Source organism: Protopterus annectens, chromosome 2.part2 (assembly GCF_019279795.1).
Source record: "Protopterus annectens isolate FY-2018-M chromosome 2.part2, PAN1.0, whole genome shotgun sequence".
Classification (NCBI taxonomy): domain Eukaryota; kingdom Metazoa; phylum Chordata; order Ceratodontiformes; family Protopteridae; genus Protopterus; species Protopterus annectens.
In genome coordinates this window covers 838,275,901-838,298,131 of record NC_056730.1, presented here as the reverse complement: position 1 = coordinate 838,298,131, position 22,231 = coordinate 838,275,901, and the positions used below count along the sequence as shown (strand labels likewise).

Here is a 22,231-nt window from a genome sequence, read left to right as displayed (position 1 = left end):
AGAGACATAGGTGCCAGACCAGGGGTGAATTTCTGATTACCCATAGGGATAGGGAGGAACTGTGCTTCAAATGGATGTGGAGTCTGTTCCAGAGAATGGGAATTCCCTGAGAAATGTATCTTTTTCTATGTTGCAAGCAAAATTTAGGTCCTTTAATCTAGTAATTCTGATGCTGTTTGTTTTTTGGATGTGCAAAAAGATTCATCAAAACAGAGTCCAGTGATGCCTTGCATACCACCTCTCAGAAGTCTATATGATATGGAGTAAAGAGACAGGGCTTTGAGATGATCAGCATAGGACATTGTAGTTACTCCCTGTATTCTTTTAGGAAGGAAACTTTGTGGATGTTCCATTTGCTGCATGTGTTTGATCAGGTACATACCAAAGGGGGCATTATACTCTATGATGGATCTGATGAAGGGCAAGTACAGTGGTATGATGACCTCTCTGGACATAGATGCCATGGTCTTGATTATAAGTTGAGCAACATAAAAAGATTTTCTTACCACCTTAGACACACGCTGGTCAAAGGCTAGTTTGCTATCTGCATGAGTTCCCAGATCTCTGACTAATTAATCAACTTTTAGGGGTGTTTCATTGATGATGTAATTAACTGGGGTAGCAAACTTCCCAAAAGGTAATATTATGCATTTCTTAGTATTAAGTTTGAAGCCATGGCTTTGGCACCAAGTGTTTGTTTGTCCTAGACCTTCCTGAAGGGTGTTTTCATCTTGGGGGGGTTCAATGATTGCTCTCAGTTTGCATCTCCAAACTTGGTTAGCCAGAGTCCTTTGACATTAGCTTTAACATTCAAGATGCCAAAGAGCAGTGGGCCTAGCACAGAGCCCTTGGGGACACCACCGGTGACCGGTCTATTTGTGGAGGAGGCCTCACCAGTTCTAACCTCTTTGGCTCTATCAGTGAGCTAGCTAGCTATCCAGCATGTTATAAAGGGGTCTATATTAGATTACTGAATGCTTAAAAAAGCAAATGGTGATTAATTGACCCTATGTAAGTGAAAGCTTACAATGTCGAAGTGTCAGAACAGCGATTTTTTTCTAAAGGAAAAAAAAATCGCTGTTCCAACAAAAAAAACAAAAATAAAAAACAATTTCAAACATTACATTAAATGGGGGGCTGCACTCCCCCATACCCCCCTACTTAGATATTGCCAATTCCGAGATCAAGACTACAGTGCCAAAATGTAAAATGCCGAAAGGCCAAGCAAATTCTTTTCCAGGGAAAGAATTTGCTTAACAGCTGCTTCGATATTTTGCATTTTCAGCCTTTTAAGTTCGACCAAGACGTCTTCAGTCTTCTAATACAGACCCTTATAAAGGGTTTTGTTCCTAGTTCCCTAAGTTTGTTGACATTGCCTCTGTGGAGTATTGTATCAAATGTTTTAACCAGATCAAGGTAGGCAGTATGCAGTTTTCCCCTTATCCATTGCCTTAGTGACCTTGGTGTAAAAGTGAGGAGGGCACTGAAACCTTGCACTGCTGGGGTGATGTCTGTCCCCTTAAACCATGTATTGGTAACTACACAGTTGTATATATTCTCGAGTGTGAGGAGGGCTTGGAGGGAATATGTTTATTTTTTATTTAGGCTCCTGGCAGTGAGGTTCATTTGAGATTATTTTGCTATGTTGGTAGGTGTGTCTCTAATGCCTAAAGCAACAGTGTTGTAAGCAGCTGTGATATGAATAAAAAATTTTGAACATGTTATTCATCTCTGTCATACTCCTCAAGTTTCTTTAGAAGTACATCAAAGAAAATTAAGGATATGAGTTGCTAATGAGTGACTTCATACAGTCCCAAATCTAGTCTACAGTCATGTACTATACAATGCTAAGCAAGTCATTTAACCAGAAACTTCTCAACTCTGACAAGAGGTGCCTGTGTTTAATAGGCCTTTCTTGTTAAGCAGTGGGGGAGGAGACAAATTACTGAAGACTTTTTAAGACTGGCCCGAGGCATGCCCCCAAATACATGTAAATAATGTTCTTTAAAGGGTTTTATAACTAGCTACATCTTATTCCAGAATTTTTGAAAGAGGTGGTACTTGTCTGTGATTTTTCTGAGAAAAGGAATTTGTCCTTGGTTGTTTGAAGGAGCAGTCTGCTTAAAAATGAAATACATTATAGAATGATTAAAGAATTAATACGGCTATTTGTCAGTGACTCTAATAAATAAAACCTGCATGTTATTAGCATTATTAGAAGGAAATATCTACTTTTATGAACAATTCATCTTTGCTTTTAGAAGTGAAAAATAAACTATTTTCTTTTACAAGGGTCATGAATTTAGGGATATAGTTTCCTTTGATAAAGGTAGACTTCCTGATAACCACTCCAGTGGGCATACAGACAAAGTCCTGTCTATAGCCCAGCCAACTGGGGTTCATTAGGAACTTGGGCAACTAATGGAGCAGCAGGGAAGAAGGAGGCGTGCCCATTCTGGTTGGGAGGGTGGTTGTCCATATGCTTCCTTAGCATTCCTCTCAACTGTACAGATTTTTGCAGAATGCCCTGATTTTTGGCTCATATTTTTGGCCTGCTCTTCATAAAATTTGTGGTCTTCTGGCAAATCACTGGGATGATCTGAGGATTGAAGTCACTAAATAATATCATACATTTTAGTTTCAGACTTCAAATCCTTCAGAAAATGTATGTTAAAACAAACCCTGTTACTCTAGCAACTTTCTAAGTTTATAAGAGCAATATTTAAAATATGTCCTTATTTTTGGGCCTTTGTCCCCCCATTTTGTCATGCTTTGTCCAGATTTCTTGCACTAAGAGGTTGAGAGGTATAACCCTTAGTGGCGACATGATCTAAAATGAGGGGAGTTGCCCTCAGATGCAATCAAAGAGGGTGGGAGCAGGGAAGGGGAGTGAGTAGGGTATTCCCTCCAGATGTTAGTGCAGACAAGCTAAGTGCCTAGGACACCTCTAGAATCTACAATCAGCCCTGGCAATATCAGAGTAAATGTGGGGTTGGTAAGAAAATAGCTGGTAGACCTGGAGTGGACATGAGGTACTGGGGGATGAGCCGATATACATGAGGTCCTACAAAACCATGAAAAAAGAAAAGACTTCCTGATGATTTCAGAATGTAGCCAATGTGTTTATTCTAAATGTATTCTTAGATCAAATCTGTTCTCTGTATTTTTAATTCTTATAAACAACTGAGTTTGCTTAGATTTCTGAACTGTGCTTCTATTTACATTATTTATTTCCTTTATGTTAAAGTTTAGTACTGATGGGGTTATATGAAATTTATGGGAAGATACCAAAAAAGAGGTCAGTGAAATAAACTGTATGACTAAACATGGTCCACTTAAACATCTTACAAAGAGCAAGCACAGTGGGATTTCCATTTATGGCTTTTAAAAAGCAATTTTATGATCTAAATATGCTAGACTAATTGGAACAGAGTCTGAGCATCCATTTAAAGAGTGTAGTCAATAATCAGTTACTTATGGGAGCTTTTTCTCTAGAGCATAAATAAATTTAGAAATTGTAAATTCTTTTTTATTTTACAGCTACAGGTCATTGATTTAAATTTGTATTGCCTTAAGTAATGACCGTTTTTGTCTTTGCATATTTATTTATATATACTTCATCTTGGCAAAATTATTTTACAATGTTGTTATTTTCATGGGTACCTTATTAATATATATTTTTTCTAATTTGCTGAAATAATTAGATGTCAACTCTGTTGACTATTACTTCCACTGGCAGAGAAACTTTGGCCAAATCCCAAGTGTTGCAGTCTTCATTGCAGAATATGGAAGCAGTAAAACTCAATACCATCTATTTAACTTTCAGTCGTCAGCCATTTTCACTATTTTGCATGAATCCACAACCTGAATATAATCTGCTGCCTGTCTACACTATTTCTTTATTTCCTGGGGCTGACTTTTTTGCACATGTCCAAATATGGTATGTTAAGACAGATAAAACCATAAAATCAACGAAAGGAGGAAATAGTGCTCAAAATAACACTAATAAAACAAAAGGAGCCCTAGGATAGCCGTTTCCACTGATACAAAGTTTTAATGTAAAACAACCAAATTGCCAGCACCAACACCACATTGTGGTGTGGTGTTGGTGCTGGCAATGTGGTTCTATTACATTAAAACTTTATATCAGTGGAAACGGCTATCCTAGTGCTAGTTTTGTTTTATTACAGATAAAACCATGTCATCCCATATAGTGCTCTCTTCTGCTATTAGTGGAGCAACCAACAAAGCGTTCATTATTTTCCAGCCCTACTAAAGCATCTTATGATATCTGTTTTCATGATTTTACTGCCTAGCTCATTGACAGCACTGTTCCTATTAAAGGGCTTCAACACACAGTGCTAACTAGCATTCACCGACTCTTCTACCTGTGTTTCTTCTTCCCAAGTAGGCCTGACCATCAGTACATCATGGTACCCCTCCTATTCTTCATTAGGTCTACCTACCCTTCCTAATTTTCCTTTAACCTTCTCCACTTGGGTTATGATCAACAAGAACCCTAAGGGCATCCTGGAGCTGTACATCATCCTGCTACCATGCAGGGTTGTTATGATCCACACTCACTACCCCCATGTTCATCAAATATGCCCAATGGCTACTAAAAACTATGGACTAGACCTCCACTACATCCCTACCCTCTACCAAGGATCATATGTATGAAGCAGCTAGATGTCTAGCTCCCCTCCCCCTCCCAGGATGGGCACTTCTAACCCTCCCTGCCAACTTCTCAGATATTAGAGCTTTTACCCTGAACCTGGGTTGCCTGGGTCATAGTTAGGGCTTTATCACTCTATGCCATGGTTCTGGCTCTCTTCTCTTCTTCATCGTTGGACTTTGTATCTAATACTGCAGAAGAACCCCTTCAGTTAACTTATTTTGCTGGGCAAATGTGAAAGTTTTGACCTTGTCTTCTGATTCTCAAAGAAGACTTGTTCATTAATCTAAAACAGTTATTGCCAGAACTGCCTCACATGACCCAAAATTCAGTGATTATATTGCACTGTGACGCCTACCCCCTCTCTTTCTCCTTTCCAATGTGGCTACTCCATTTGTGATTTCCTTTCCTGGATTTGCTCAAAGTGTCTGCTGTTGATTGTGCTCTGATGGAATATAAGTGGTCTGCAGATTAAGGCTGCTCTGTATTGCTGTTTCACAGGATGTATTTCTTTGTTCCCTCTTGTTTGATATCACCAACATGGGTCCAGTAGTCTACTTTTGATTTAAAGCTTTGATAGGTTTTATTAGAGCCATTAACTCCTTGAGACTATGCTTGATTTGAAATAAGGCACCCATATGCCCTGAACCTTGATGCCTTGAGAGCCTTCCCCCATGTAAAGTCAGATGCATTGGTCATGACTGACTGACTGACAGACTGAGCAGGAAGAGGGAGAGAGAGAGTGGGAGGCATGGATTTCACCCAGCCTGACTGGCCCATCATAGGAGTTCCTTCTTGATGAAATTGAGCACTAAAATTTGAAAGGATAATGGATGAACATTAAAAATCAGACTGATTTGAAGTACCACTGGATTTTCTTCATATGTAGTCTGGCAAATGGGTCAGTTAAGGTGAGCAAAGCCATGTAAGCCAGAATTTTGAGGAACTCTATTGTTGTAGACATATTTTGATGGGCCAGATTAAAGAAGTGAAGCTGGAAAGATTATGGATAGAGAGGTGTCTAGGAGACACCCTAGAAGCATTAACCTTCAGAGGGGTCTAATTCAGATGAGATGTTAAACTGAGGTTCCATCCACCTGAGTTGGTTTTAACTCAGGTAGACGAAAAAGATCCTATGGCACCTATCGAAAAGAGTAGAAGTTCTTTACTTAAAAAAATATGCACAATTCTATTTACACTTTTACATGTATACACATTTAAAAAGTGTACACATTTACATTCCTTTCCACTATTGTTGCACAATCATAGATATATTGCTTTTCATTCTATCTACATTATCTTATTTGACCCCCAGTCCTTTTTCCACAGCCATCTAATTTTTTCCTAAAATGACTTCTTTTCCATTTACTATTAAATATGATTTCATTTATCCTTTCATTTCAAATGGTTCACATGACATAAATAATCCTTTATCTATTTTACTGACATATTCCTTATTTTTATGGCTATAAAATCCATATATAATCATATTCATATTTATTTCATTTACCTCCCTTATATTTTCAAAGAAATTTTCTTTACACATTTTTTTTCCACAATTGTGCAACCTTTATGCATTGTACGAAAGGTCTATATCACATTATCGCATTTTCAAAATATGGAACGTCTACAACATCGAAAATGCCTTTCAGTGAAATGTTTTTTTCTGAGATCGCAGTACAGTGAGGATCAGAAAAGTTGCCCTTTCCTCACTGTAGTGTGATCTCGGAGTTGGTATACATAATTAGCGGGGGGGAGAACAAGAACATTTTTGCTGAACGACATTTTCGATATTGTAGTCGTTCGATATTATTAAAATGCAATAATGTGATATAGACACTTATAAGAAAACATGTTCTGTAGTTTCTTCTTTACCACAATATATACAAACTCTTTCACTGATTTCTTTAGGCATATTTCCCTTTACTGGAAATGTATTAATCAGTTATCTCCATAAAAATGTTGGCATACTACTTGCTTATTATACCGTGCTTTTCATATGTTTATAGCTTTCACTTTTTCATTTGCTAGCTCAGCCTAAGGATTAACATAATAATATTGTATCATGATATTTTTATACCATACTTTCCTCTCCTACATTTTATATAGCCCACCTAATCATGAAGGGATTCACATCTAGATCAGGGTATACCTATGAACCTCATTTTTTATTTCATTAACTTTTATTTTCCATAAAAAATATTTTTTCTTGATAACATTTCATTGCTTCATTTAAACATACTTTTCCTCTTTTTAATTTCCTTAACGTATCCCAATGCCTCTTATATTTGTACTTTAGTCAATTTACTATCTTTTCATTTTTATCATTTATCCAAAACAAAACTTTATACAAATTCAAAAAATCAGCATAAACAATTGTATTTATTAATCCTAAATCGCCATCTTACTTGTTCATATAGAAATCTCCTCTTTTCAAAGGATTCAATCTTGAACCCCATATAAAAGAAAAAATTACTTGTAGTATTTATTTCTCATAAATTATTGACAACATAAAGACACTAGATAAATATGCTGTCTTTTCCAGTATAACCAAATTACTCAAATAAACCTCTTTATTACATGATAATTTGTATGTTTTCCCAAAAACAACAAAGCTCCTTTATTTTATCTAGCAGGCTATTCCATTATTCCTCACTTACATTTTTACCCCAAATCTTATTCCTAACAGAGATTTCTTTCACTGAGAATGATACTCCTCTCATTTTTATTATATCACCCAGTCCTTTACTTTTTCTTTATTTAAAGTCATGCTATTATATTTAAACATTGATGCATATAACACATAATGTCTTCATACAGACTTTTTTCTCATAATCAGTTTAATATAATCTGCATAAGTAAACATAACTGGACTTTTTATCCCTTCAGTAGTGATATAAATAGCACCTCTCGTGTGCAAATTTACATCTGTAATAAATGCATAACAAATGCAAATAATATCTACTCATACAACATCACTGACATATGCCATTCTTTATATCTATTTCTTTGCTTAACCATCCAGCCAATAAAATTCTTACTTTATTATATTATATGCAGAACAATGTACATCCTTATTTTTTACTAATATAATACTCTTCCATAATTGTCCATAAAAGTTCATGTTGTACTATATCAGAAGCTTTATTTAAGTATCCTATCATGATCTTGGTCACATCAGTCCTGTTTATAATATCATTCACAAATTTCCCTTACAATGAACAATAATTCTTGTCATCCTTTTCCCTTTAAACTCTATATGCTATCTTCCATAACACTTTTCATTTTACTTTCCATTCCCTTCTGAATTATTTTCATAAAAATCTTATACTCGGTATTGTTCAATGCTATAGGTCTCTGATTTTCAGTTTTATTTTTATCTTCCTTTCCATACAAATTTAAGTATACCACTGCATACACCTTTATACATACAACCTTCATTTAGCCACTCATTTATAAATTTAAAAGATTTTTTTCTGGCAGTCTGTAAAATTCTTATAAACTTGGCATCCTATCCAACCTGATTCTGAAACGGACTATAAATTAACTTGCCTAGGTATCTTATCTAATTCATATAAGGAAATCTCATTTTCCAATACCTTATTTTCTTGTTCGGTCAATTTTTTAATATGCACTTTCTTTCTATCTTGAAGTACTTTCTTTACATAATTTATTACAATATTCATAACTTGTTCCTGAGATCCTCTTACCTCTTCTCTATCATTTTTCATTTCTGTCATTATACTAGTATTCTCTTTCACTATGCCAGATAAACTGATAACTCTTCCATTTATGTTGTAAATTATATGTTTGCTAAAATAAGAATTCTTTAATTTTTCTCTTGATTATCTTCATAAAGTCTTCATTCTGTCACATAGCGCTCTCTATTGTTACTTTCCAAATCCTTTAAAACATCCATAGATATTGTTTTATAATTTGATTTTTCCACTTTTCTTACATCTGACTGTCATTCTAAAAATATTCCTTATATTCTTATTTTTCAAAGTTAGTCACCACTCAGGCCAGATTTTTTAACACACTCTAGTGGAAATATAATATTTCCATAAACACATATTTTTTTTTATTTTCATCCCATAATTTCTCATTTATGCTTTTTATTACTTTTCCCAATCTAATATATTCCTTCTTCTCTTGTAGTTCTATCCATATGGCTGAGTGATCTGTAAAGTGAGTTACAAGTGCCGCTCACTTAGCTATATTTAAACCATGTTATATAATACAACAATTTATTTCTGTCTTATATACCTCAACTAATGTCCATAAATTAGTGTTCCAAATCTTTAAATTGCCACATTTTATAGCTTCAAAAATTTTCTTAACATCATTTCTTCTCCTCTCCTTTTTTCTTCACAAATCGCAATTAAAATACCACATTATTATTATATTTGTATTAATCACTGCATAATTTTATTAAATCAATTTTTCATTTCTTTAATCGTAGTATAATACAAAGTACACCTATGCCTGAAGATAGTTTCTTTCCTAGGTTCCATACTGTTTTTCCTCCCCAAAGTTTCTGTGTTTGTATTTTCTCTTCTTATGTCAAAAATCTTACATCTTCCAATATTATTTCATCAACATCACACGTATTACATCCGTTTAGGATGTCTATTCTTCTACGTATATTTTTGATATTATTTACATTTACTGAAAGCAGTCTAAAGTTGTCATTATGTCTATATACTGTAGTGTACCAGAAATTGTGTAAATTTGAAGTATTTATCTCATTTCATTATCCATTTCCTTTCTTTTTCTCTTCTACACATATCTCTTTAAACTTTCTTTTTCTGTATCTTACTCTTTTGACAACATAGTTCTTTTTTACCATTCACCATTTTCCAATTTATATCTTCCTCGTCATGTATTTCATAACCTTCTTCTATAGTATCTTCAGTTTCATTTTTCTGTTTATCCTTATCTTTGTTTTTAGCTGATTTTACTTCCCTACTTCCTCTTTATATTTTATTGGGTCGGTTTTTCTCTTTGTATACTCTTCTCACTGTCATTTGTTTCTTTTTCTTCTTCTTCTTTTTCTCTAGATTACAATCCATCCATAAATGCCTACTTTTGTTACATTTATAACATTTCAATTCACACTTTTATGCATCATGACCTATTTTCCAACAAATATAACATTTCCTCTTGCCACAGTTACTTATCAAATGACCATCTTTTCCACAGAAAAAAACATGTTTTTGGTTGTCACCAATATTTTAAAGAACTCTGTTACCCACTCTATTTATCAGACTAAGAATATGAACATTTTTTCTTTCTCCATTTTCAGTACAATATGACAGTCTCATCCCCCTGTCCGTAATCCTCTGTTGTCATAGATTTTACAAATGTCCATAATTTCTTTACAAAGTTTTCTTAAATGTCTCTTTAAAGTCTCTTTTTTAACTCCATTTCAAAATTGAACATGTACTTTACTTTTTATTTCTCTGTGAAATGCTTTAATCACATAAGTATTCCATAGATTACAGTTATTTTTCTTCTCTTACTCCCTCCAAAAAACTTTCCAGAACATAATCAGTCTCAAAAATAATGTTGCAAAACGTCTCTTTATAAATAAGAATAAAAGTTCTTACCTCCTGAGCCTTCACTCCCCATGAGACCATTACATTTTCCCATATGTTATACCTGTCCATTTTTTTCTTTCTTTGCTCTAAATTCTCACCTTTAATTTCTTTGATTGTTGACATTTTCTTTTCTCTGCTCAGCTTTCATCAATTTCCCTTACATTTCTTTAACAGTCTCGGCATATGATTTCTTTGTCTGACAATCTTATTTCGAAATAGATTCCGATTCCTCCAGTTGAAGTTGGTCCATAATTTCTCCCCATGAAACATCTTTTTCACTCCCTGGCTCACTCCACAGCAACAAATCACCCAAAAAATCATCCCACAACCCCCTCCAACTGGAGGGTTGTAATAACAAATCCATCATTGTTTTGAATGTCTGCTTCTGGTGATAAAAAATTCTGCTGAAATATCTCCCAGAATCTTGTAGAGCTTCAAACACTGCATCAGTGGTTGCCTCTGTGTTATCCACTATCTTGGATCTCCTTGAGTGCTGTTCTTCCAGCTGCCACTGTGCTAGGAACAGAACAAGCACTCTCCTAATCAGTAGGGAAAGTTCCCTAATGCCCTGGCTAAATTTCCCCTAGTAGTATAAATACCACCTAGGGTCTCTCCCCTGAAAAGAGTCCACTAGCCTAATGGGACTAACCCAGTCAACAGCAACAAAAACATAAATAAATAAAAACAAATCAGAAGAGTATTACAGATGTGACATCAGCATGACTTGCACAAGTGTGGTAGAACCTTGCATTCTACAGCCTTTTCAAAATAATGATCACTAGCATTGATGTATCCTTATTACAAGCCTGCTAAATGCATTAGCCCAGGACTGATTAACCCTTCAAGTCCAGAGGCATGAATTCTCAATATTTCACAAGTAAATATATAACCTTAGATACATGTTAGCAAGTATCTTTCACAAATGCCCTTTAAACAATGTAACCTTCCAATATCCTTTTAAAGTTCTCTGACACCCACTTCATACCATACCCTCTTATATGGCCATGCTTCTAATGCATGGAATCAGAGCTTGCTCCATTCAATATTATTTGTTAGGTCATGGGTAGTTCAAGGCCTAGGTTAGAATATATTAGTACATCAGTTGTGACATTCCATTCTTCTGAACCTACCTTTCTAATTTTGTTTTCACACATTTCATTCACTGAACTGGCTACAGGAAAAAGAGGAGAAAAGAAAACTGTACAGCAAATTCAGCCTGAGTTGGCTTTCTTGACTAAATAATTGTTTCAACAAACAAAAAAATGTTGAATATTTCCCCTGTTAAAAATGTCTTGAAAGATTGGTTGAAATATCATTTCTACCTGCACTTTTATACATGTTCTTTTAAATGTTGCCTTTTGTTTTTAGCTCACACTCCAAGAGCATTTTTCATACCACAATTTGACTATTTTGGGTTGTACTCTGAAAGCACTAAGGTTTTCACCCAAGAGATTATTTAAAAATAACTATTCCAGCAACCCTTGGGTACAGATATGAGTTACAACCAGATTCCTGTATACACTATGCAAGAATACCTGAAAAATTGCATTCTGTGAAATTAGGTTGTCTAAGCAGTCTCGGCATTACTGCTTATGATGTCAATGGCCTGAACCAACAAATAGTGTACTATGATTGAGCCACTTTTTGAAGAAGAAGTCAGCATCATACAGACCTAGAATGACAACTGTAGATAGGATTTACTGTGTTCAAATATATTATGTAGTAGACACTACAAAGAATTGCAGGCTATGCAGATAAAACAGACGATATGTGGTATGGTCACATGATGGTGCATGCAATGTCACTATCAGGTTACAAAAGAACATGGCTGCCAAGTGTATGCTCATCCTTGCTATATCATAAGGTTATAGATGACAACACAGCTGGGGCAAATACGGACATACTTTTATTTGCATTAGTATGCCACATGATGATAGTCTAGTATAAAGAAATTAAATTTACAAGTTACAAATTCATCTAGGCCAATAGAATAATACAGTCATTTTATAATTTCAATGAAGAATAATTGGTTTTACTAAATGTAACAGACCAATCAGCAATCCTGACATTTAGTATATATAGTTATTGAGACTGAAGAGAGGCACAGACTTTTCACATGGAGTGTGCTTGAATTCCCTAAAAAAGTCTATTAATACATAAAATTTGATGTATTAAATTATTGCCCTTATGGGCCCAGCTTGTGACTAAAAAGAGTTTGTGACTAACCCACATACCTCATAATCAAATGTCAAAAATAAATATGAGTTTTTTGTGATTGAATGAAATGCTAAGTTCATAACTGTTAATTGCTATAATTTAGGCTAATTGCTATAAGTTTTGACCTCAGATTTTGCCTTGTTCCGCCTGGATTTATTGATTTTTTGTGATTTATATATATATAAATATATGTATATATAAATATATATATATATATATATATATATATATATATATATATATATATATATATATATATATATATATATATATACATATATTTATATATAGATATAGATATAAACTAAATGACTGAAATAAACCTATACAAAAATTCCTTATCATTAACTATATTTTGTCTGGCACCTAAAGATCTTCTGTTCTAAAAAAAAGAGTCTTTTCTATTGGATCTTCTGGTCTGATTTTTAAAGGCTGGTGCTATGTCTTTTAATGTTCAGAGACTGAGACATATGGCTAGGTTTAGGATCAATATAGACGAAGCACTATTCATAAATAGTGCATTGTGAATCCATATGCTATTATGCCATTATGCTAATGGCACCAGGTTATGATCCTACGTGCTCTGATGGTCTGATGCTTGTATGTGGAGTAGATCTGGCATGCTAAAAATATAACAGCATACAGCAGTGACATTGCATGCATCATCATGTAACCATACCACATATCTTCTGTTTTATCTGCACAGCCTGCAGTTCTTTGTAGTCTCTACAACATTATATATTGTATTATTATATATTATTATATATTATTATTATTATTATTATTATTATTATTATTATTATTATTATTAAATATTGTATTATTATACTGGAATGTGCAGTGGTGCAGCGGTAGAGTGGTTACCTCACAGCAAGAGGTTCTCCATTTCAATTCTCGGCTGGAGTGCCTTCTGTGCGGAGTCTGCATGCCCTCCCTGCATTCGTGTGGGTTTTCTCTGGGTGCTCCCATTTCCTCCCACGTTAGAAAGACATGCGTTTGGAGCATTTCTCCCTGGGCCTCTGCTGAAAATTGGCTTTGTTCCAAGTAGGACTTTCCCGGTTAAGAAATGTTAAATAAATAAAAATAAATAAATATATGTGTCTGCATGTGTGAGTGCATGCCTTGGATTAAGGGCAATGGAAGGTGTGACCCAAAAATCTGCATTACTTCACAGCTGAATATAGCGTATGAAATCTCTAATGGCTTTCAGTATGCTGTTTATCTGTACAAGTGATGGAGACTTACCCCTTCTTAAGAATGTAGACATCACCATTCTGATTTGGAAGTTTGCATTATTCAGAAAGTTAAACAATGTGATCAAGTTTTAAATTCCTAGAAATGGAAATGCTTATTCCCCCCCCCCCCGATACTATGACTCGTTCATCAACATGGTTCCTGAAAGATATTACTGAACATTCAGCAGCTCTTCCATTGATTAAATGAAGGAGGACAGTTTAAGTAACAGGACAGTATGTATAATCTGCTGAGAGCTGTTATATCTGTAGTATGCCGAATCTATTCCACATGTAAGCATCAGAACACCTAGGATCACAATCTGGTGCAATTAACATAAGAATGTTAACTTTATTATCTGTGATAGAAAAACCCAGCGCAGAAATGTGTGTTTTTGAAGCTATAGTCTTCATTTCTACATATGTTATTAGTTAGGACTCTATTTCATCTGGAAACATTGCCATTTAGAGCAGGGAGGGTACCGGAATGTTTACACTGAAGTGTTATATAGATCATTTACCTGTTCATATTGTTGGCAAGACACAGCAACAGTAACACATGTGATATTTCTTACAGCATTTACACAACACGTAGTGTCTGTTACTGAAAAATAGTGAGTTGTATATGAATACATCAGTGCCTTAGTTACATGGTCACTGTACATTGTACACTAAGTAAGTCCAAGTCCAGTATTTTACACTGCGATCAGCAATGCTTCTTTGGTTATGTGCAGTCATTTTTAATAGCTGCAGCACTTTGTTTAAAACACTTCACTGTAAGCCAGCCTAAATTTGACTAATGACTTCCTTTAAAAGCTCTGCAGGAGTACAATTCTATTACTACAGAAATGCCAGGTGGCAGCGAATTCATGAATTATTCTTACCTCAAAATGCACTGTCACGGTTCCATAGGTTCCTTTCGTTCTTGTTATATTAAGAGGCACAGATTGGCTCCTACCCCGGGGTTCATTCACTGCAATTAAGGGAGGCTGCAAGAAGGAAAGAATAAACTGACAATTAGCAACTGGTCATTGAACAAATTGTATGCAATAAGTAGTGATACTGAAGAGGGCTGTTACCATAGAAACAAACTACCCACTACAGAAAAGTTAATCCTGTTCATAAATTAATTCATAACCAGCATTAGTGTGCCTAGCAATGATTAATTTGCCCCACAAAGAAAAAAAAGCATATGCTTTAACTGGAATTAAAATGCTGATGTCAAAAGTATCTTAGTTAACGGTTTGTTATTATGTGTAGTAATTGATCATCAGAAATAAATTCCTTTCAAACAAATTCAGCAAGTTGCTTTGATTGGAATGTTTTGAGCAAAAGCATTTAAAATGCAAATTTCATTACTGTACTGAATATTCCAGAATGTGGATCATTTAAGTCATTTTTATATTTACACATGTGCAATACAAGTTATGTTTATTTGTTTGTTTTTTTTGGGGGGGGGGCACAAAAGCTTTACTGGGGACTTTCCAGACTATGTCTGTCTTGGTAATAGTCTCTGTTGCTCTTACCTCAGCATCAGTGGCTGGATCAGACATAACTTCTTCAATGCAGCAACATTAGATATAGTTTTAATGAGCTAAAGACAATGATGTTGCCTTGAGTATACAGTACAAACTATATAACCGGACAGGAGCCTCAAATTAGGCAGCAAGGAATCACGGGTTTTAGTTTACATTCATTATATAAGAAACCATATATTTAGTACATATGGCACCCTGTTTTAATTGATGTAGACATATTTTTTCAGTTTCAGCAATAATTTGTTTTCTGAAAGCATAAAGAGTCTGACAGTACAAACTTCATTTGGATTTACTTGATTTTGATTTAAATCACTACATGGTGCATACTGCCAGTAATATCTATATATGATTTGCTCAGCATTGCAATAACAATACAGAACAGTTAATACACCTGTGTTCACTCATAAGTGGATAGAATATGAGTTTTGTCACACAAGAAATAATGTTAAAGCAGCTGTTAATGGGTACACTAGTTTCAGTACAAATAAAAATGTGAAACCGCAGGAGGCAGTCATGCTTGGGATAAGCCATTCTTAAGTATGCTTAATTATATCATTGCTGCTGTCAACATATGTTGACACACCAATCTTGTCAGATACAGTGCTGGGAATTCATACATAACCTTGAATTGCAGTCTTGTGATAGCCAGTTGTTGCTACTTCTTAACAGATGTCCACCACTACACAGTCTCAGTCTCTCTCTCCCCAGATGGGATCATATTACTCATTTTGCTCTCCATTATCAGCTTCACAAGCCACAATCTACTCACCCTTCTGAGATAAAAACTACAGGATCACATTCAGTCAGCTCTGCAATGCCATGTTTGACATGTACGTGGTGAGTTACAAAGGGTCCAGATCACTGCCAGTGGAATTTCTTCATTTAGCCAGAGGCAATGTTGTCATTGTTATTTTTGTTGTAGAAAGGGGTTTAATTTTCTCTCTCTCTCTCTCTCTTTCTTTCTTTCCCTGCCTGACTTTCTGCATGTATCTTTCAATTCCCATTTTTACACATATGGAAAATTGTTGTATTAAATACTGTAAGAGTTGCTAGGTCATGCCTACATAGTCATACAAGAGCTGAAGTCATACAATTACTGTCTGGTTCCTTATGTAAAATAAATTTACATTTTAGACTGTGACTGTTGCACTAAAAACTGGCCAGTGCATTCATTTCTATATAAAATGTCACTAGAGAGATCCAGTGTACAAATGTAAGACTTCTTTCTTCAGGCATAATAACTGAAAACAACCGGCCAGCTATTGATATTTCCCTGAAATGCTTTTTCAGTAGAAAATGTAATACAATTCTTTCCAGGAAAGACTCCCAAAATTCTATCACAGGTTCCATGTTTGCTTGTATGTAAACACTTAAATCATAATTTTACATGTTTATGCTAATACAAAGGGCTTGTTGCAATGCTGTTGAGCATCAATGTCGCCCATAATTTCTCACCCTGGATCCAATGGCAAACTATATCCAGACTATATCCGACAGGAAGGAAGAGCCCAATCAAAACAAATTGTCCCCAGGAATTTCAGCTCCTCATCATTTAGGTTCTTAGGTACTTACTAGGCTATTGATCTCTGTGAGAATCTTAAGAAGCCTAACCTCACATTCCCATAGTAGGTTTTAGCCCTTATATTTTGCACACAAATAACTTAGAGGCAGGAAGAACAAGGATTTGTTGGGCTATTTACTTGTTACCCCTAACAAGACATTCATTGTTGCACTGCTCTCCTCCTTTAGATTGCATGACCATTGACCTTCCCAACATGTCCAGTCATGTCCTCTACCTATGATGGAAGATCTGGATACCTTGCAGTTTTCAACATGAAGAAGATGATAGTACTGATATCTTTTGAATATCAGATTGATGCCTACAGGGTTGAAAAGCACTATCTCACATGTTAGATTTTATTAATATAAGGCTGAAATTAATTCTGTTGTAAATACGCTGAAAGAAAAAGCTTGCTTAAATGCAGAAACAGAGTTTAGTAATATGTGATCAGCAGTCATACTAAATGACCATGGCTTGGAAAATAAGAAACCTGCTGAATGGACATTTTCCCTTACAGACTTAAAAACAGGATGTATGCAAGAGCAAAAATGCAAAATCTGCTTTTAAAGAACACTGACATGTTTTTCTGCATATAAAAAGATGGACACAATATGTTTCCTAAAACAACAGGATGGACACAATATGTTTCCTAAAACAACAGGATATGTTTATGACACTGTGACAATGTGTTTTCTCAGTTCCCAGATGGCTTTTGCAGCCCCATACCAAGGGAAAATACTTGCTCCAGAGATTACATTATCTCCTAAATCCATATCTTTTAATTTAATATAATCAAGATTTTGATGATATATACGTGATGTATCTAAGGTGTCTACTGGATTTTCTGGACTTTCAATTACAGGTAATATATCCCTTTTCTTTTTTGTATTTCTAATGTTTCCTTTTGGTAACTCTTTTACATGATGCATTGCTGGTACCACTAATCCTATATAACAGGTGCCATCCCATCCCTTTGGTAACCATTTATAAGCATATTTACCACAGATGTAATATAACCCATCTGATAGAGCAACACTGCTATTTACCAGACTGCCATTTACTTGCCCCATAGTAGGAGTTTTATCATGTACAACTGTAAAGTTTTTATCTGTTTTACTTCTCCAACATGTAATATTAGTTTTACACTCATTTTATCATTTTGTGAAAAATGAAATACTGCTGTGTCACTTAATATTAACTGACCCTTAATTGGTATTAAAATAGGAAAACCATGAAAAAATACTCCACGTACTGGTATGTGGTTGTGAAAATTTATCATTTCAATTGTTTGAATACAATTGCTATTACCCACTGGAACAGTTCCATTTTGTTGAAAACATGTGATCCCCTGCACTATAGCAGATAACTGTACTCTTGCTTTACGTAATTGTACATTTATAACTTGATCTCCTGTTTCATTTATTAATACTCTCCAACTACTAAGATAATTTAGTGGAATAGGTATTAGAGGCATTACCCCTGTTATTTTTGGTATTAAACTACATACCCAACAATTAGAAACATTTATGCATTTTGTCAGTAACTGATTTGACTCACATGTGGTGACAGGACATAACTGTTCAACATCAGAATTTAATGGAAACACTTTACCCTTAGTTAATTCTTTATCATGAACAGATCTGTCTTTACAGTCTATTTTTTTAGCAATATGATGCAATACTTTTTTGTGGCATAATACACAAAATGCAGTTTTTGTTGAAGCACACAATAAACATTTGTCATATTTCACATGATTTTCTTTGAGATACCAGTCAAATATTGTAATACATTTGCATAATGCCTTACTATCAACCTGCCCTAATAAGGTTTTACATTTACTAATGTGCTGTGTATACCAACATAGCAATTTACTAAAGTTTGTTTTACTCCTGCATGAATTATAAATAATATCCATACTGTCTAATATACAAACTGTCTAAGAATATACAAACTATGTAAGAATATACAAACTATGTAAGAATATACAAACTATTTAACATCATCCACACTAAATATGTGACACAGAAAAAAGTCTTACCAGTTAGCAAGAAAACAGGTGATCAGGCTGCTGTTGCTGATGGCTAGAAATTTTTCAGAGTCACTTGAGAAGCTGGTGAAGCACAACAGGCAGCGGACTACTGTGCTAGTGGACATTCACCTTTTCTTGAAGAATTTATGGCACTGCGAATTTCTTGAACTAGTCTCACTCCGGATTGTAGACGTCTAAAAAACTTTACTACTGCAAGCTGCATAAACTGGAATACTTCTGTTTAGGATTTACATATACGTACAAATGTTAGTTACTGCAATTTGACTGAAATGACCCTCTGCAGGGCTTACCATCACTCCCCCTGTGTTTGAATTTCAGATTGTAGATTCAAATGCAGGCTAGCTTGCCATTGAAAAATTATGTGGATGCTCTGCTTACTTCTTGCTGCTGCTTGCTGTGGGATGGATTTGAAGTGTTCTCAAGACACTCAGTCTTGCAGGCTGGATTCTGCTAAAATTCAAAGTCTGGTTATATTTGCATTCACAGTCTGTTGCATACAGAAACTTGCAGAATATACACTGATGAGAGAATATACTTTGCAGCATCAACTTTAGAGAGCAGTAACAAATAACTTTTATAATAAACCAAACTGGACAAACGTTGCAGCTTAAAGTACTGTTCCAACTTTACTTCTCATATAGTACAGATGATGTGAGAGATATAACATTTACCTCAGGACAAATGAGTCCCTACCATACCTCTAACATAACTGGATTTATACAGCTCTTTATATACACTTTTAGTCATGCATAAACATATACATTTCCTCTTGATATTCTATTTTGGAGAATTGTTCATCCTGTAGAAACAATACTAATTGTTCCAAATGCTGACTTGATAATATTATTTTTAACAATGTCTTGTAAGAGACCAGCTTTTCTGACAGTGTGAACATCCTGTATTCTGTTTGGATCTTTGTATAAAAACATCTGTTCTTGTGCCAATGCTGATAGTCATGTCCTGTTTTCCATGCAGAAAAACATATTTTTGAGAAAACACATTGTCACAGTGTCATAAACATATCCTGTTGTTTTAGGAAACATATTGTGTCCATCCTGTTGTTTTAGGAAACATATTGTGTCCATTTTTTTATATGCAGAAAAACATGTCAGTGTTCTTTAAAAGCAGATTTTGCATTTTTGCTCTTGCATACATCCTGTTTTTAAGTCTGTAAGGGAAAATGTCCATTCAGCAGGTTTCTTATTTTCCAAGCCATGGTCATTTAGTATGACTGCTGATCACATATTACTAAACTCTGTTTCTGCATTTAAGCAAGCTTTTTCTTTCAGCGTATTTACAACAGAATTAATTTCAGTTACTAAGGAATGTAGTAAACTTCTAAATGACAGACACAATGAGTTCAGGAAGCTTAGACAAGTTATACACACATCTTTTCAAAAGTGCATAGGAGTTTCAAATTTAGCAGAACAGCTTACTAAAGAATGTCAGAAAGACCATGCAACATCACAGGAAATTCAACAGCAGTTGCAGGATAAAGGAAATAAATTAGCTCAACTGACAAAGACTGGGAATTTCCTCCATACACAGTTAATCTGTGCAAAAGAAATATATTTTATAATATGTTTATGTTTTGAAAATGGTTAAGCATGCATGCTAGGATGGCAGGGACATGACATGCTTGTATAAAGATATACATATACAAGACAGACATGCATGTGTGTTCTTTTCATCTAGAGTACATTTGTTTACAATGCACAAAAGTAAAAGGCAGACAACAGCAAATATAAATAAACATGTTATAATTGTATAGTAACACCAAACAGTTAAAGTTCTGAATTTTAAAAATAAATAAAATCACAGATGGTATTAGTCAAACAGTTTTTGTAAAATTAATGGCAGGACAGTTAAATAGATAAATAAATAAAAAATACTGAAATCCATGTAAGGTAATTGTAAAATAATGTCTATTTATGTTGTATAAATGCATAGTTATGCAAATCACAATCACATTAAAGGAAAAATGCCAAAAGAATTAATTATAGTTTATAGAGTATGAAATGTGAGCTCTGACCTTCCTAGACTAGATGAATAGTTACAGGAAATTTTGGAAAGATAAGATAAACAAGACTGAATGCCAGACAAGTAGTTTGAGTTTTTCTATAGAATCATTGTTATTAAAACATAATTGTTAAAATGTTTACATGCAACACTATTTGGTAATTGTAATAAAATGTCACAATTGTGCATAGATGTCACTGATACTCTGTTTGCAAGTAAATGTTAAAAGAAAAGAAAAAACCTCAGTTGCATCAAGTACAGCCAGCAAATGGGCTATAGTATACATACAGTTCAAAACAATTGTACAGGAGGGTGTAAATGCCTACTAGTGGTAATAAACAGCAAAAGCTTTATAAAAAATGATCAAATCAGACAAATGTCTATAGTTTAGTAACCTAATAAAATAAATGTATAACCAAAGTATTGGGCTTACATACATTCTATTCTCACAGCATAGGGCAGGTAAACAGTGCTGAAGTACTACAGGGGGAGGGGTACTTTCTCAGTTTTACACTGACTGTATAAGGGGGAGGGGCACTTTCTCAGTTTTACACTGACTGTATACGCAGTACTGCACAAGGGTCTGAAATAAAGCTACAGGAAAAATAAACAACAAGGGTCTGAAATAAAGCTACAGAAAAAATAAACAACAAGGGTCTGAAATAAAGTTACAGAAAAAATAAACAAGGGTCTGAAATAAAGCTACAGAAAAAATAAACAACAAGGGTCTGAAATAAAGCTACAGAAAAAATAAACAACAAGGGTCTGAAATAAAGCTACAGAAAAATAAACAACAAGGGTCTGAAATAAAGCTACAGAAAAAATAAACAACAAGGGTCTAAAATAAAGCTACAGGAAAAAATATCTCATTCCTTCTTGACAATACTCTTTTAGGGAGAGGGAAAAACAGGTATTAGTGTATTAGAAATACTGGAAAACTGGATTAAACCTGACAGGATAAGATATTTTACAAGTTGTTAATAGCTATCATAATGGTTATTATTGTATTGTTTAGTATTAAATTGTATTTACAACTTGTTAAACTGTAAAGCTATACAAGAGATGGTTTAAAAAACAAGAGATGGCTTAAAATTGATTACAGCTATACAAGAGAGAGTAAAGATATGTAAAAAACTGAACAAGATTGGTCACTATTTTTAATATGTTTTTGGCAAAACAATGTTGGTATAAAAAAGCATGAATATTTTTAATTGTTAAGTATGTAGTTTAAAATAACAGGACATATGCCTTTGGTGGCAATTCCACTAGATATTTCTAAAGAGACAAACATTTTCCAAGATTTTGCTTAATATTAATGTTATTAAATTTGTAAGATTAG

General features: G+C 34.4%; 1 protein-coding gene across 1 annotated transcript in view; it reads right to left on the bottom strand.

The window, feature by feature from the left end:
- The window catches only part of ADGRV1 (adhesion G protein-coupled receptor V1), a 3,979,741-nt gene that overhangs the window by 3,920,948 nt on the left and 36,562 nt on the right, over window positions 1-22,231 (bottom strand). The window contains exon 4 of the mRNA XM_044064182.1: window positions 14,609-14,713. Coding sequence (XP_043920117.1) covers window positions 14,609-14,713 — 105 coding nt within the window. The remainder of the gene's footprint in view (window positions 1-14,608; window positions 14,714-22,231) is intronic.